The 14434-nt window shown below is 40.8% G+C and overlaps 1 protein-coding gene across 2 annotated transcripts in view; it reads right to left on the bottom strand.

The window, feature by feature from the left end:
- Window positions 1-14434, bottom strand: part of CACNA2D3 (calcium voltage-gated channel auxiliary subunit alpha2delta 3) — a 958335-nt gene that overhangs the window by 672944 nt on the left and 270957 nt on the right. For both annotated transcript variants that reach the window (XM_030926087.1, XM_030926131.1), the window contains exon 4: window positions 14102-14161. In XM_030926087.1, the coding sequence (XP_030781947.1) occupies window positions 14102-14161 (60 nt within the window). The remainder of the gene's footprint in view (window positions 1-14101; window positions 14162-14434) is intronic.

Genomic DNA, 14434 nt, shown 5'->3' with positions numbered 1-14434 from the left:
CTAATACTTCCAGTACCATGTTGAACAGAAGTGACAAGTGTGGGCATTCTTACCCTACAGGAGATCTTAAAAGAAAAGCTTTCAGTTTCTCCTCATTGATTATGATGCTAGCTGTGGGTTTTTCATAAATGAACTTTATTATGCTGAGAAACCTTCCATCTATACCTAAACTGTTAAGAGTTTTCATCAAGAAAGGATGTTGAACGTTGTTGAAAGCTTTTTCTGCATCAGTTTATATGATCGTGTGGTTTTGTATGTTAATGCAAGTATCACACTGATTAATTTGCATATGCTAAACTAGTCTTGCACGGCCAGGGATATAGCTCAATTCATTGTGATCATAATCTTCTTGATTTATTGCTGAATCTGAGTTGCTAAAATATTACTGATGATTTTTACATCAATATTCATCAGAGGATACTGATATTGACCTGTAGTTTTCTTTTTTTTTTTTGAGACGGAGTCTTGCTCTGCCACCCAGGCTGGAGTGCAGTGGCCGGATCTCAGCTCACTGCAAGCTCCGCCTCCCGGGTTTACGCCATTCTCCTCCCTCAGCCTCCCGAGTACCTGGGACTACAGGCGCCTGCCTCGTCACCTGGCTAGTTTTTTGTATTTTTTTATTTTTATTTTTATTATACTTTAAGTTCTAGGGTACATGTGCATAACGTGCAGGTTTGTTACATATGTATACTTGTGCCATGTTGGTGTGCTGCACCCATCAACTCATCAGCACCCATCAATTCATCATTTTCTATCATGTATAACTCCCCAATGCAATCCCTCCCCCCTCCCCCCTCCCCATGATAGGCCCCAGCGTGTGATGTTCCCCTTGCCGAGTCCAAGTGATCTCATTGTTCAGTTCCCACCTATGAGTGAGAACATGCGGTGTTTGGTTTTCTCTTCTTGTGATAGTTTGCTAAGAATGATGGTTTCCAGCTGCATCCATGTCCCTACAAAGGACGCAAACTCATCCTTTTTTATGGCTGCATAGTATTCCATGGTGTATATGTGCCACATTTTCTTAATCCAGTCTGTCACAGATGGACATTTGGGTTGATTCCAAGTCTTTGCTATTGTGAATAGTGCCACAATAAACATACGTGTGCATGTGTCTTTGTAGTAGAATAATTTATAATCCTTTGGGTATATACCCAGTAGTGGGATGGCTGGGTCATATGGTACATCTAGTTCTAGATCTTTGAGGAATTGCCATACTGTTTTCCATAATGGTTGAACTAGTTTACAATCCCACCAACAGTGTAAAAGTGTTCCTATTTCTCCACATCCTCTCCAACACCTGTTGTTTCCTGATTTTTTAATGATTGCCGTTCTAACTGGTGTGAGATGGTATCTCATTGTGGTTTTGATTTGCATTTCTCTGATGGCGAGTGATGATGAGCATTTTTTCATGTGTCTGTTGGCTGTATGAATGTCTTCTTTTGAGAAATGTCTGTTCATATCCTTTGCCCACTTTTTGATGGGGTTGTTTGTTTTTTTCTTGTATATTTGTTTGAGTTCTTTGTAGATTCTGGATACGAAGATTAATTCAAGATGGATTAGAGACTTAAATGTTAGACCTAATACCATAAAAACCCTAGAAGAAAATCTAGGTAGTACCATTCAGGACATAGGCATGGGCAAGGATTTCATGTCTAAAACACCAAAAGCAATGGCAGCAAAAGCCAAAATTGACAAATGGGATCTAATTAAACTAAAGAGCTTCTGCACAGCAAAAGAAACTACCATCAGAGTGAACAGGCAACCTACAGAATGGGAGAAAATTTTTGCAAAGTTTTCTGTATTTTTAAGTAGAGACAGGGTTTCACCATATTAGCCAGGATGGTCTCGATCTCCTGACCTCGTGATCTGCCCGTCTCGGCCTCCCAAAGTGCTGGGTTTACAGGCTTGAGCCACCGCACCCGGCTTGTAGTTTTCTTTACTGTGGTGTCTTTGGTTTAGGTACCAAGGTGATGCTGGCTTCAGAAAACATGTTAGGAAGTATTCACTCCAGCTCTATTTTTTGGATGAGTTTAAGAAGTTTTGGTAGTAATTCTTCTTTGAAATTGCAGTTTAATTCAGCCGTAAAGCCATCTGGTCCTGGGCTTTTTTTGTTAGGAGGTTTTTAATTACTACTTCAATCCCTTTGTTATTGCTCTATGCGGGCTTTCTATGTCTTCCTGATTCAACCTTGGCAAAACCTTGGTTTTACAAAGAATTTATCCATTTCCTCTAGGTTATCAAATTTCTTGGCATATAATTGTTCACAATAGCTCCTTATGAAGCTTTTTATTTCTGAGGTTTCTGTTATAATGTCTCCACTTTCAGTTCTGATTTCATATATTTGAGTCTTCTCTTTTTTTTCTTAGTCTAAGAGTTTGTTAATTTTGTTTATGTTTTCAAAAAAAAAAAACTCAGTTAATTTTTTCTATGGTTTTTCTATCCCCATTTGATTTATTTCTGTTCTGATTTTTATTATTTCCTTCCTTCTGTTAACTTTGGGTTTAACTTGTTCTTCTTTTTCTAGTTCCTTGAGGTGTAATGTTGGGCTACTTATCTGAGGTGGAAGGCTACTTATTTGAAATCTTTCTTATTACCATATGAACTATTTCTTATTTTTTAATGTAGGCATTTACAGTCATGAACTTCCCTCCCAGAACCACTTTTGTTGCATTCCATAGGTTTTGGTATGTTATGTCTTCACTATCTTTCATCTCAGGATATTTTTATTTATTTATTTTATTTTAGTGTGTGTGTGTGTGTATGTGTTTGAGATAGGGTCTGGGTCTATCACCCAGGCTGGAGTCCAGTGGCACAATCTTGGCTCACTGAAACCTCTGCCTCCCAGGCTTAAGCCACCCTTCCACCTCAGCCTTCTGAATAGCTGGAACTACAGGAACACGCCACCAAGCACGGCTAATATTTTTTATTTTTTGCATATATAGGTCTCACTTGTTGCCCAAGCTGGTCTCAAACTCCTCAAGTGATCTGTCCACCTCCATCTCCCAAAGTGCTGGGATTATAGGTGTGAGCCACTGTGCCTGGCCAAGATATTGTTAAATTTCCGTTTTGATTTTTTCTTTGACCCACTGGGTTGTTCAGGAGCATGTTGTTTAATTTCTGCATATTACTGACTTTTCCAAAAATATTCCTGTTGTTGATTTGCAGTGTCATATAATGGTGGTCATAAACAATATTTGACATGATTCCAATCTTCCTAAGTTTGTTAAGACTTATTTTGTGGCTTACCATATGGTCTGTCCTGGAGAATGTTCCATGTGCCCTGGAGGAGAATGTACATTCTGCTATTATTGGATGGAAAGTTCTGTATATATTTGTTAGGTCCATTTTTTTCTCAAGTGCAGTTCAATTACAGTATTTCCTTATTAATTTTCATCTGTTTGATCTGTCCACTGTTGAAAGTGGGATATTAAAGTCCCTTACTATTATTGTATTGCTATCTATTTCTCCCTTAATGTCAATTAATATTTGTCTTAGGTGCTCTCAGATTGGGTGCATATATATTTACAGATGTTATATCCTCTTGATTAATTAAGCCCTTTATCATTAAATAGTGACCTTGTCTTTTGTGACAGTTTCATACTTAAAATCTATTTTATCAGCATAAGTATAGCCACCCCTGCTCTTTTTTTGGTTACCATTTGCATGGAATATCTTCTTCCACTCCTTTACTTTCAGCCTATGTGTGTCCTTAAGGGTAAAATGGGTCTCTTGTGGGTAGCATATAGTTGGACTTTATTTTTTTAATCAATTTAACCAGTCTATGTCTTTTGATTGGAGAATTTAATCCATTTATATTCATTGTAATTATTGACAGGTAAGGAATTATTACTGCCATTTTATTAACTGTATTCTGGTTGTTTCTTAGATCCTTTGTTCCCTTCTCCCTCTCTTGTTTTCTATCTTTGTAATCTGGTAAGTTTCTGTAGTGCTAAATTTTTATTCTTTTCTCTTTATCATTGGTATACATGCTATAGGTTTTGCTTTGTAGTTCCCATAAGGTTTATGCAAAACCTCATACAGCTATAATAGGATATTTTATGCTGATAACAACTTAATTTCATTCTCATATAAAATCTCTTGACTTTTGCCTTCTCCCAACAATTTATATTTTTGATGTGACAATTTACATCTTTTTATATTAAGCATTTCTTAATTAATGGTAGCTATCATTATTTTTGACTCTTTTGGCTTTTGACCTTTATACTAAAGATATACATGATTTACAAAGTATCATATCAATAATGAAGTATTATGGACTTGACCTTTACCACTGAATTTTGTACTTTCATATGTTGTTATATTAGTAATTCACATCCTTTTGTTTCTACTCAAAGAACTCTCTTAAGTATTTCTTGTTAGGCAGGTTTAGTGGTGATAAATTCTCTCAACTTTTGCTGGCCTAGAAAAGACTTTCGTTTCTCCTTTATTCCTGAAGGACAGCTTTAATGGGTATAGTATTCTTGGCTGATACTCTTTTTCCTTTCGGCAGTTTAAAATTTTCATCCCATTCTCTCCTGGCTTGTAACGTTTCTCTTAAGAAATTCACTGACATTCTAATGATGATTTCCCTTATATGTGACTTGACACTTTTCTCTTGTTCTTTTTAAATTCTCTCTTTGTCATTGACTTTTGATAGTTTAATTATAATGTACCTCAGAGAGAACGACTTCGGGTTGAATCTGTTTGGGGACTTTTGAGTTTCACAGATCTGGATGTCCAAATCTCTTCCAAGAATTTGGAAGCTTTCTGCAATTATTTCATAAGCTTTCTCTTCCTACCTTTGTCCCTTATCCTTCTGCAACTCTCCTAATATGAATCTTTGTTCACTTGATGGCATTTCATAAGTTCTGCAGACTTCACTCCTTCGTTCATTTTTCTTTTTTTTTCCTCTAAGTAATTTCTTTTTTTTTTTTTTTTTTTTTTGAGACAGAGTCTCGCTCTGCCACCCAGGCTGGAGTGCAGTGGCCGGATCTCAGCTCACTGCAAGCTCCGCCTCCCAGGTTTATGCCATTCTCCTGCCTCAGCCTCCCGAGTAGCTGGGACTACAGGCGCCCGCCACCTCGCCTGGCTAGTTTTTTGTATTTTTTTTAGTAGAGATGGCATTTCACCATGTTAGCCAGGATGGTCTCAATCTCTTGACCTCCTGATCCTCCTGTCTCGGCCTCCCAAAGTGCTGGGACTACAGGCTTGAGCCACCACATCCGGCCTGACTAGGTAATTTCAAAAGACCTATCATCAAGTTCAGAGATTTTCTTCTGCTTGATCTAGTCTGCTGTTGAAGTTTTCTATTATAGTTTTTATTTCATTCACTGAATTCTTCAACTCCAAGATTTTTATTTGGTTCTTTTTTTTTTTTTTTTCCAATTACTTTCCCTACTTTTTACATATCCAAAGATATGTGAGAACTTTTTTTTTAAAGATTATTTGGAACAAATGTACATTCAACGAACAAGTATGCAGGTGAAAGAACGTATCTTCTTTAGTTCTATTGATGTGGTTTGTCTATAAGAAAATTATTAAGAGGAGAATAATACTTTATTAATAACAATGCTAAGTAACATTCTTCTGTTTTATTATTTTTTTATTATTATACTTTAAGTTCTACAGTACATGTGCACAACGTGCAGGTTTGTTACATATGTATACATGTGCCATGTTGGTGTGCTGCACCCTTTAACTCGTCATTTACATTAGGTATATCTCCTAATGCTGTCCCTCCTCCCTCCCCCTCCCCACAATAGGCCGCGGTGTGTGATGTTCCGCTTCCTGTGTCCAAGTGATCTCATTGTTCAATTCCCACCTACGAGTGAGAACATGTGGTGTTTGGTTTTCTGTTCTTGCGATAGTTTACTGAGAATGATGGTTTCCAGCTACATTCATGTTTCTCTTCAGATCGAATAAGTCTTTCACCTTTATTTGGTTCTTTTTAATGATATTTATCTCTATTGAGGTTATCATTCAGATCATGAATTTTTTTCTGATTTCACTGAATTGCCTATCTATCTTATCTCAAATCTCACAGAGTTTCCTCACAATCATTACTCTGAATTTCTTCTTAGAAAATTCATAAATTTCCTTTTCTTGGAGTAAGTTACTAAAGAATTATTGTGTTAATTGGGCAATGTCCTATTTCCTTGCTTTTTCATGTTTCTTGTGTCCTAGCATTGATGTCTGCACATCTGGTGAAACAATCACCTCTTCCAAACTTTACAGAGTGGCTTTTATAGGGAAAGACTTTCACTTGCAGATGGGTCTTACTGTGCCAATTGGGTAGGGCATGGTGACTCTAAGTTCCTAGTAGAAGTAGTCGTAAATCCTCTCTGAATCTTCTTCAGCTGCGATCAATGTCAGCAATGACTGTGGGTGTCTGGGTAAACTAGGATGTAGGAGTTTGTGGCAGTGGTGGTGGTAGCAAAGGTTGTCAGGGTCCTTGGTGACAAGGGCTTTGAATGTCCTTCTGTTCTTTCCTTCCATACAATAGTGAGTCTTAGATGAGATCTCTCTTGATGTCAGGGCTGACATAGCCCTCAAGCAGCTGCACCAGTACTGAGTTCCAGGGTACAGGTTCTCAGAATATCCATGGAAAAGGAGTCCTGGGCTCAGGGTTTCATGAGCTTATTTAGCACCTGGGTTCTGAGGTAAAGGTTCACTCTCCAAGGCAGGGTTGGAGGCAGATTGCCTACACACCAGGATCTGTGATTCTGAGGCACAACCAAGCAGCTGAGGCAGGCCCCGGGAGCTGGGTTGTAGTTGTGACTCTGACCCCAGGGGACAGGACACAGAACTGGCCTTTCTCTGAGGAAGAATGGGTGCTCTGACGATTTGAGCCCAGGGAGCAAGGTAAAGCTGCAATTTGGGAACCAGTGCCAACAGCCACAGTGGCAATTCAGGCCCCAGTGAATGAGGTGCCTACCTCATAGTGGTAACTCTGGACCCCCAGATGGTGAGACACAGAAGCATCCCAGACCCTCCCTGTATGGACACATGCAGCAGCAACAAGATACCCAAAATGGCAAAGCCTAGCTGCTGCTTGCATCCTGGAAGGTAGGGAACAGCACAGTGATGACTCTACTCCCCAAGCAGAGGGGTGTCTCATACTCTGCAAGGCTAGTCCAGTTCTAGGGAAGCAGGGTACTACAGTTCTTCAACCAGCAGGGCAAGGTGTCCCAGCTCAACCAACGTCCTGTTTCCCTGGGATGTGGGATACCATGTCAGATCAGCCCAGGGATGTGCAGCTGCTCAGTCTGGCTAAGGCTCCATTTCCCCAGGAGCTGATGTACCTCTTTAGCTCAGACACAGGGAGCCTTACTGCTCTGGGCAGACAAGGCACCGATTCCCCAGGATGCAGGGTGCTGCTTCAGCTTAGGCTCTGAGGGGCGAAGCACAATAGTGACTGGGAGGGGCAGGTAGAGCAGCTCCACACCAGCTTGGCCCCTGGGGTAGAGTGTAACAGCAGCTCAGCTTAGGGATGGTGAGCCAGCAGGTAGGGGTGGTTCGGTGGCAACAAAGCCTCAGGGATGAAAGGGTGCTGTGGCTAACTGCACCAGAGCCAGACACACTCCAGCAGTGGTTCAGGTTCAAAGATGGTGCAGTGCAGTACCCACATGGGTCACAGGGCACAGGACACAGTGTCAGCTGCTTCTCTGGGGAAAGTGCAGCCGGGTGGACACCAGCCAGCTCCCTCAGCTGACCTGAGCCCCTGTGAGGTCAGTAGGAGTCCCCAGTGGAGAGCACTACAAGTGTCCACATCGATGATGTGTGCTTCCGGGAGTCTTCTTGCTCACCTTTTTCCCACAGAGAGAAGCAACTCCTGGTTTTGAACTGATCCCACCTTGGGGATGGGGTAGCAGAAGTGAGGCACTTCCCTCTCTATGTGTCCATGCTGGTTTCTGTGGTCTAAAGGGCATCTGTTACTCCTTTGATGCACTTCAGCCCTGTTTAGTTATTTTCATCAAAATCCAGCCGTTTATTCATTGTTTTGGCTGTCTTTGCAGGGCAGCGGAGGACAAGCATTAAGCGCTTCTAGCCAGTCATCTTGTTGACATCACTCTCATCGTCCTTGCTAATGCTTTTTCCTAGAAAGGCTTTCTTTTCCTAGTGGATGGTGAAAGAAGTTCTACATTGAGTGCTGGGGCTCCTGAGCTGCCCTTTCTCTCCTTTCCTGGGTTTCCTTCAACACAAAGCTCCCATTGTAACAGGTAAGGAGGTAGAGTAAGCTACTCTAGGAAGTATCAGAAGTCATCTTATCTCAGAGGTTTCCCACAAGCAGTCTTTATACCACCTCAACTCCAAAGGCCCCACCCCAACTTTGAAATCAGGCCACTACATTTGCAAGGTGGGCTCTTCCAGCTTGGTGAGGACAGGAGGAAGTATGCTGCCAGCCCCTTTCCCTTCCCATACTTGTTATCCCTCTGAATGTCACCACACTTTTCTTTTTCCCTATTACTTACAAAACAACAAAGAAAAACTATTACAGAAAACTTTGTAACAGAAAAAGCTTCTGCAGGATACACAATTCAAAACCGTATATTTTTTTCTCTCTGTGCACCCGCTCGGTGCAATTGGCACTTATTTGAGACAGTTGCCAAAGAAAATATGTTTGTGGTTCAAAGATAAGCAGGTTTTTAGTAAACTGTCAAAAGGACTTTTTTTTTCTTCTTTACTGCCAGTGGAAAAACTCAAAAAGAAAGAATATGTACGAGGGGGAAGGCATTCTGAATTACACTAGAACATATATAGACTTAATTTTCTGGAAATGCATCAATGGCTAGGTATTCAAAGCTAGGGTCTCCTGCTCCTCCACCTGGAATTGGGTTTTGCCATCAAAATAATAAGGGTGAAACACTAAAATAATCACATGTAATAACTGAGACAAAAGGTATTTTTTTAAACTCTGTTCTCATTGGAACTACCAATCTTTTAATAAAAGTCTATGTTAATTCACAGCACCAAGTAAAAAAGGAGAGAGATGCTATTATAATAAGGCCTCTGTTATCAATTATGACTGAAAATTGACCCAATAAAGATAGCAGGGAATAAAGATCTACACCAACAGAAGGTCAATCTAGAACCCACAGGCCACCAGAAAGAGGGACAAGCCAGAGGGCTGAACTGACACCAGTGTCCACAAGAAAGTTACCCTGCCAGGCTGGGCACGGTGGCTCATACCTTGTAATCCCAGCACTTTGAGAGGCCAAGGCAGGCAGGTCACTTGAGCCCAGGAGTTCAAGACCAGCCTGGCCAACATGGTGAAACCCTGTATCCACAAAAAATACAAAGTAGATGGGTGTCATGGTGCACACCTGTAATCCCAGCTACTCAGGAGGCTGAGGCACGAGAATCACCTGAAGCTGGGAGGTGGAGGTTGTAGTGAGCTGAGATCGCACCACTGCACTCCAGTCCAGTCTGGGTGATAGATTAAGACTCTGTCTCAAAAAAAAAAAAAAAAAAATCAAGCAAGCAAGCTACCCTGCCAATGAAGGTCAAGCACATCTGTTTTCTATGGAGGAGTCTGCATTTTGATTTGTTCACACATCCTATCCTCCAGAAGCTGCATTTTGCCTCTGCCCCAATACAGTTTTTGTTAAGAACTAACAATCTAATGCCGTATTAAGGACTTTACAGAGGGGGCTGTAGATGTCAAAGCCATAAGGTCATGGGGGAAAAGTTAAACCTCTGAAGACACTGCAAGGGAAATTTAAATGGACAATAAAATCGTGATAATAAAGGAGGTATAACTTTTTGTAACTTCTGATTATTTTATCAATGAAAAGCAAATTCTTCACTTTGAAGCACATGAATGTTGCAATGATACAACGTCTCTAGTCTAAAGTGAGAAAAGGGGCAGATCCATCATCTCTTTTCTGTTTTGGGAAGAAGGAAGCTAAGATATATGTGAGTTAAAACTACACAGGTTAGGAAATTTTGCAAAATCTCTTTTTTCTTCCTGTACGAAAACAGACTTCCAGCTCCCTGTACTCCTCCTGAGCTAACAGGGTAGGTTTCTTCTCAGCATTATTTCACAGTGAGCAGATGGCAGTCTGAGATTTTTTTGATAAAAACAATCATCTGCCAGGGGTTGCTGAGAGGTCAGCAGAACCCAGATTAACAATTGATCAGCTCTAATGGACCATGATAGTAATAAATTCAGAGCCGGTACACAGACCTGCTACCTCAGTAATGGCAATAGGGCTGACACCCACGCTGTTAACAGATGTGCACTTAATAGCAGAGAAGCTTCAGTAGCTTCAAAACCTTCATCTAAGCCAAGACAAATTCTTCCACGCACATCTCCTTTATCAAAGGTCTCTCTTTCACAGGTCTCCACCAAAGGGCACGTGGTTTACTTTCACCCATAGAAGAGTTCACTGAGGTCGGAGCACCAGTGTGAATGGCACTGTCATATCGACAGAGTATTTCAACATCTACTCTTCTGTTCAGACCACAATGGTACCCTCGGATGCTTTTGTTGTACATGTACAGAACAGGGGACTGGGGAGGAAAAATTTAGCTCCCTTTCCTTGTTCCCAAGAGAACAAAAACTAGAGACTTCTTTTCTTGGTGCCTGATTTTTTCAAGAGAGATGCCAATGCTGCCTTCACAATCACAGCACCCCCTTTGACAGAGGGAATCACTTGTGCTACACCAGAATTTTACTGTAAAACTGCCGTAACAGGAAATCAGAACACTCTTGGAAAATAACAATAGCTTCAGATGGACAAAAAAAGAATGTCTCTGTGTTAACTGAACTAAAACCACAAAACATTTTTCATCGACTGAAGGATAAGTAATCCCCAAAAGTCAACCACATCATCCCTTCCCATGCCCCATCCCACCAACCCTTATCTCTCAGTAAAACTGACCACATGAGCCATAAATAACAGATTTTACAAAACAGTCATCACTTCCAATAATGTTTCTCACTCTCTCCTACACCCTCACTCCTTCCTGTTGAACCAATGAAGCCAGAAAAAATCAAAGAATGAGGACATTCCTTAACATAATCACAGCACAGGGATGAAAATCCAACAATCCAACATTAATACATCATTGTTTTCTAATGAACCATCCATGTTAAAACTGTGTTTTCTAGTTCAGGATCACACATTGCACGTAGTAGTTATGTGTCCTCATCTCTTTGAATTAGGAGCAAATCCTCAACATTTCTTTCTCCTTCTTGATTTTGGCATTTTTGAAGATGAGTCCAGCCAGTTACTTAGTAGAATGTTCCTCCATCTAGATTTGTCTGATGTTTTATCATGATTACAGTCAGGCTATACATTTGGGGCAAGAATTGTACGTAAGTGTGTTATATTTTTCTGGGTCATCACATCTGGAGGCACGTGATGTCACTTTGTCTCATTATTGGTGACATTAACTTCAATTACTTATTTAAGGTGGTGTCTATCAGGTTTCTGCACAATAAAATTGCTATTTTTCCCTTTGTAATTGATGAGTAACTTGTGGGCAAATAGTTTGAGACCATAAGTGTCCTGTTCTTCACCAAACTTTTGCCAACTAGTTTTAGCATCCACTGAAGATTCTTGCCTCAGTTAATTACCATAATTTTCTAACTCAGTCATTTCTTCTATATGCATTAGTTGCCTTCTAAGACGTTCCCCCTCATTTGTCTATTTTTTTCTTAAGATGGAGTTTCGCTCTCTGTTGCCCAGGCTGGAGTGCACTGGCGTGATCTCGGCTCACGCCAACATCCACCTCCCGGCTTCAAGCAATTCTCCTGTCTCAGCCTCCTGAGTAGCTGGGATTACAGGCGCCTGCCCCCATGCCCGGCTAATTTTTGTATTTTTAGCAGGGTTTCACCATGTTGGCCAGGCTGGTCTCAAAGTCCTGATCTGCCCGCCTTGGCCTACCAAAGTGCTGGGATTACAGGTGGGAGCCACCAGCCTGGCCCATTTGTCTAGTTTTTGATCTATCTATCTGTTTATTTATTATCAGGTAGACTCATGGATTCTTATTTTATTCATTGTTACAAGCTAAGTTGATATGAGTTGAGTTTCTGTCACTTAAAATCAGAATATTCCTGAAAAGCCTTCAGGAACTTCTGAGAAAAGTGAGACAGTTTCCCTGGGCAATGCACTCAAGAGGTCCTTAGAATTTTCACACCTGCCGAAGTGCTTCCTGATGCTGCCATTAAATCCCTTCTGGCCCACTCTACAAGTCCAAACTCTCTGAAAATCAGGCTCAATGAAGACAAATGTGGCCAGTAAATGGCCCCTAGATCTCTGTGGAGCAATCGTGTGAGAAGTGAGTATGGCTTTAGAAGGTGAGGTACTTCTTGCTATATTCAAGGTTCTTCTCACTATGTTCTGTCCCTTCTCAGCAGCTTTGCTCAAAGAGCTGGACCAGCTGCCCACTCTTCTCCCAATGTTTCCAACCATCCTCAGAGCTTCTCCTCATTTCCCTCTTATGCTTAGCTATACCTCTGGCTCTATTTGTTTCAAATGTTGGGTATTATGCCTAAAAAGACTGTGGATGATGGACTTGATGTTTTTTGTTTGCCCCTCCAGAGCCATCTTCAACCTTCCTCACCCAGCTCAATCACTGAACTGAACTACATCTACCATACCAACAGCTGAATTCAGCCAACAGTGAGTACTGGCAAGAAATAAGAAAGCAAGAGAGTACTGGGGTATCATTATCCCAAATTTCACCCTTTCCAGCTCACCATGGGTGGCCATACTCCTCTATCAACTCATTTTTCCATGTAACCATCTTCCCTGAGTTCTGGAAACCCCAGTTTTCCTCTCTTCAGGCCAGAAGTACGGCTAGCTCTGGGGTATGCCACCGCTGCCTGTTGGTTTATTTGAACACCATTGTGTGCTGGTTTCACTTAACCCCGACTACACATTTGAAAATATTTCCTTAATTAAACTTTCCTTGATCACCTCACTTGAATATGCATTGTTTTATTCACAAAGCAAAAGACACAGATGAGGGTGATGATAAGGACACATCTTCAAGTGAGACATGCAGCCGGCGGCCGGCTTTGGTACTGCCATCTTTTTTGTGCTTAATGATTTATGTCTGCCTTTATATTTCCCATATAAATGGAAACATAGGAAAGTAAACACTATTTCCTGTGACCACATGCCATTAAAAGAAATACGTCTAGCAAAGCTCAAACTTTAAGATTTGCTCTTTCTGTTTTCCTAGTGGTGAGGAAAGGTCACAAAACTCACAGTGCTAATTTAGATAAAAGTTCATTCAGGGAGACCCAAAGGAATCTCCAAGTTTTACTTACTTACTTATTTATTTGTTTCATTATTTATTTGAGACAGACTCTCACTCTGTCACCCAGGCTGGAGTACAGTGGCTCCATCTCAGCTCACTGTAACGTCTGCTGCCCAGGTTCAAGCAATTCTCCTGCCTCAGTCTCCCAAGTAGCTGGGATTACAGGCGTCCACCACCATGCCCAGCTAATTTTTGTATTTTTAGTAGAGATGGCATTTCACCATGTTGGCCAGGCTGGTCTCAAACTCCTGGCCTCAAGCAATCCACCTGCCTCAGCCTCCCAAAGTGGTGGAATTACAGGCGTGAGCCACCACACCCAGCTGGAATCTCCAAGTATTATTTAATTCACTTGTTGCCCTTTACGTTTTCTATACAAATCAGTGAATGATTTGATTTCTAAATTTTATTACCAATCAATTCAAGGACAGATCCATCACAGTATTGCTTTCAGTCACTTGCATTCCAAAATGCAGCCAAGCCAAGTGGGGTTTGGATATATTCTGCTATCTTATCAATTTACCATTGAGAGATCTGGTGATTATTGTCAGTTGACCAAGTTAACTCCCCCTAAATTGGGGAATAGTTTATTGAAATCTGATTACACACATGTGAGTGTTTGGCATCACCCATTATAACTGTCATTGTTAGAAAGTGGTTGACGATTGCTTAAGAATCCTGTCAAAGACAGGCACATTTACTGAATTCTATACCATCCTCACAAAAGCCTTTCCCTCCCAATCACTGAAAAATCAGTATTCCTGGTATACTTTGTACTTCTCCTTTGGCAAGAAACACACAAAACAATTTAACTCAAACTATAATCAGTTACCTGTAAGTCTGCATCAAATTCATGTTTCAGGTGTGCTTCTTCTGCAGCCTCCACCAGACGCTAAAAAAAAAAAAAAAAAAAAAAAAACAGAAGACAGCATTAAGGATCAGAATTGTGGCCTGAACCCCATCTCTCCATTGACCAAAAGTGACAGATTATATCATGGTTCATACATTGTGACCTGATGCCTTTGCTCCCATGAAACTGAAAATAATCATATCAGTGTCAACATTTGGTTTCTGCCTTCATCATTCAATCAATAATTCTTCCAATAAACATTTATTGTTATGTACACATTTATACATGCACACGTATTCTGCATCCATTTACATA

Source organism: Rhinopithecus roxellana, chromosome 1 (genome assembly GCF_007565055.1).
Source record: "Rhinopithecus roxellana isolate Shanxi Qingling chromosome 1, ASM756505v1, whole genome shotgun sequence".
Classification (NCBI taxonomy): domain Eukaryota; kingdom Metazoa; phylum Chordata; class Mammalia; order Primates; family Cercopithecidae; genus Rhinopithecus; species Rhinopithecus roxellana.
The sequence above is the reverse complement of the archived record's forward strand: the minus strand, read 5'-3'. Positions and strand labels throughout refer to the sequence as shown.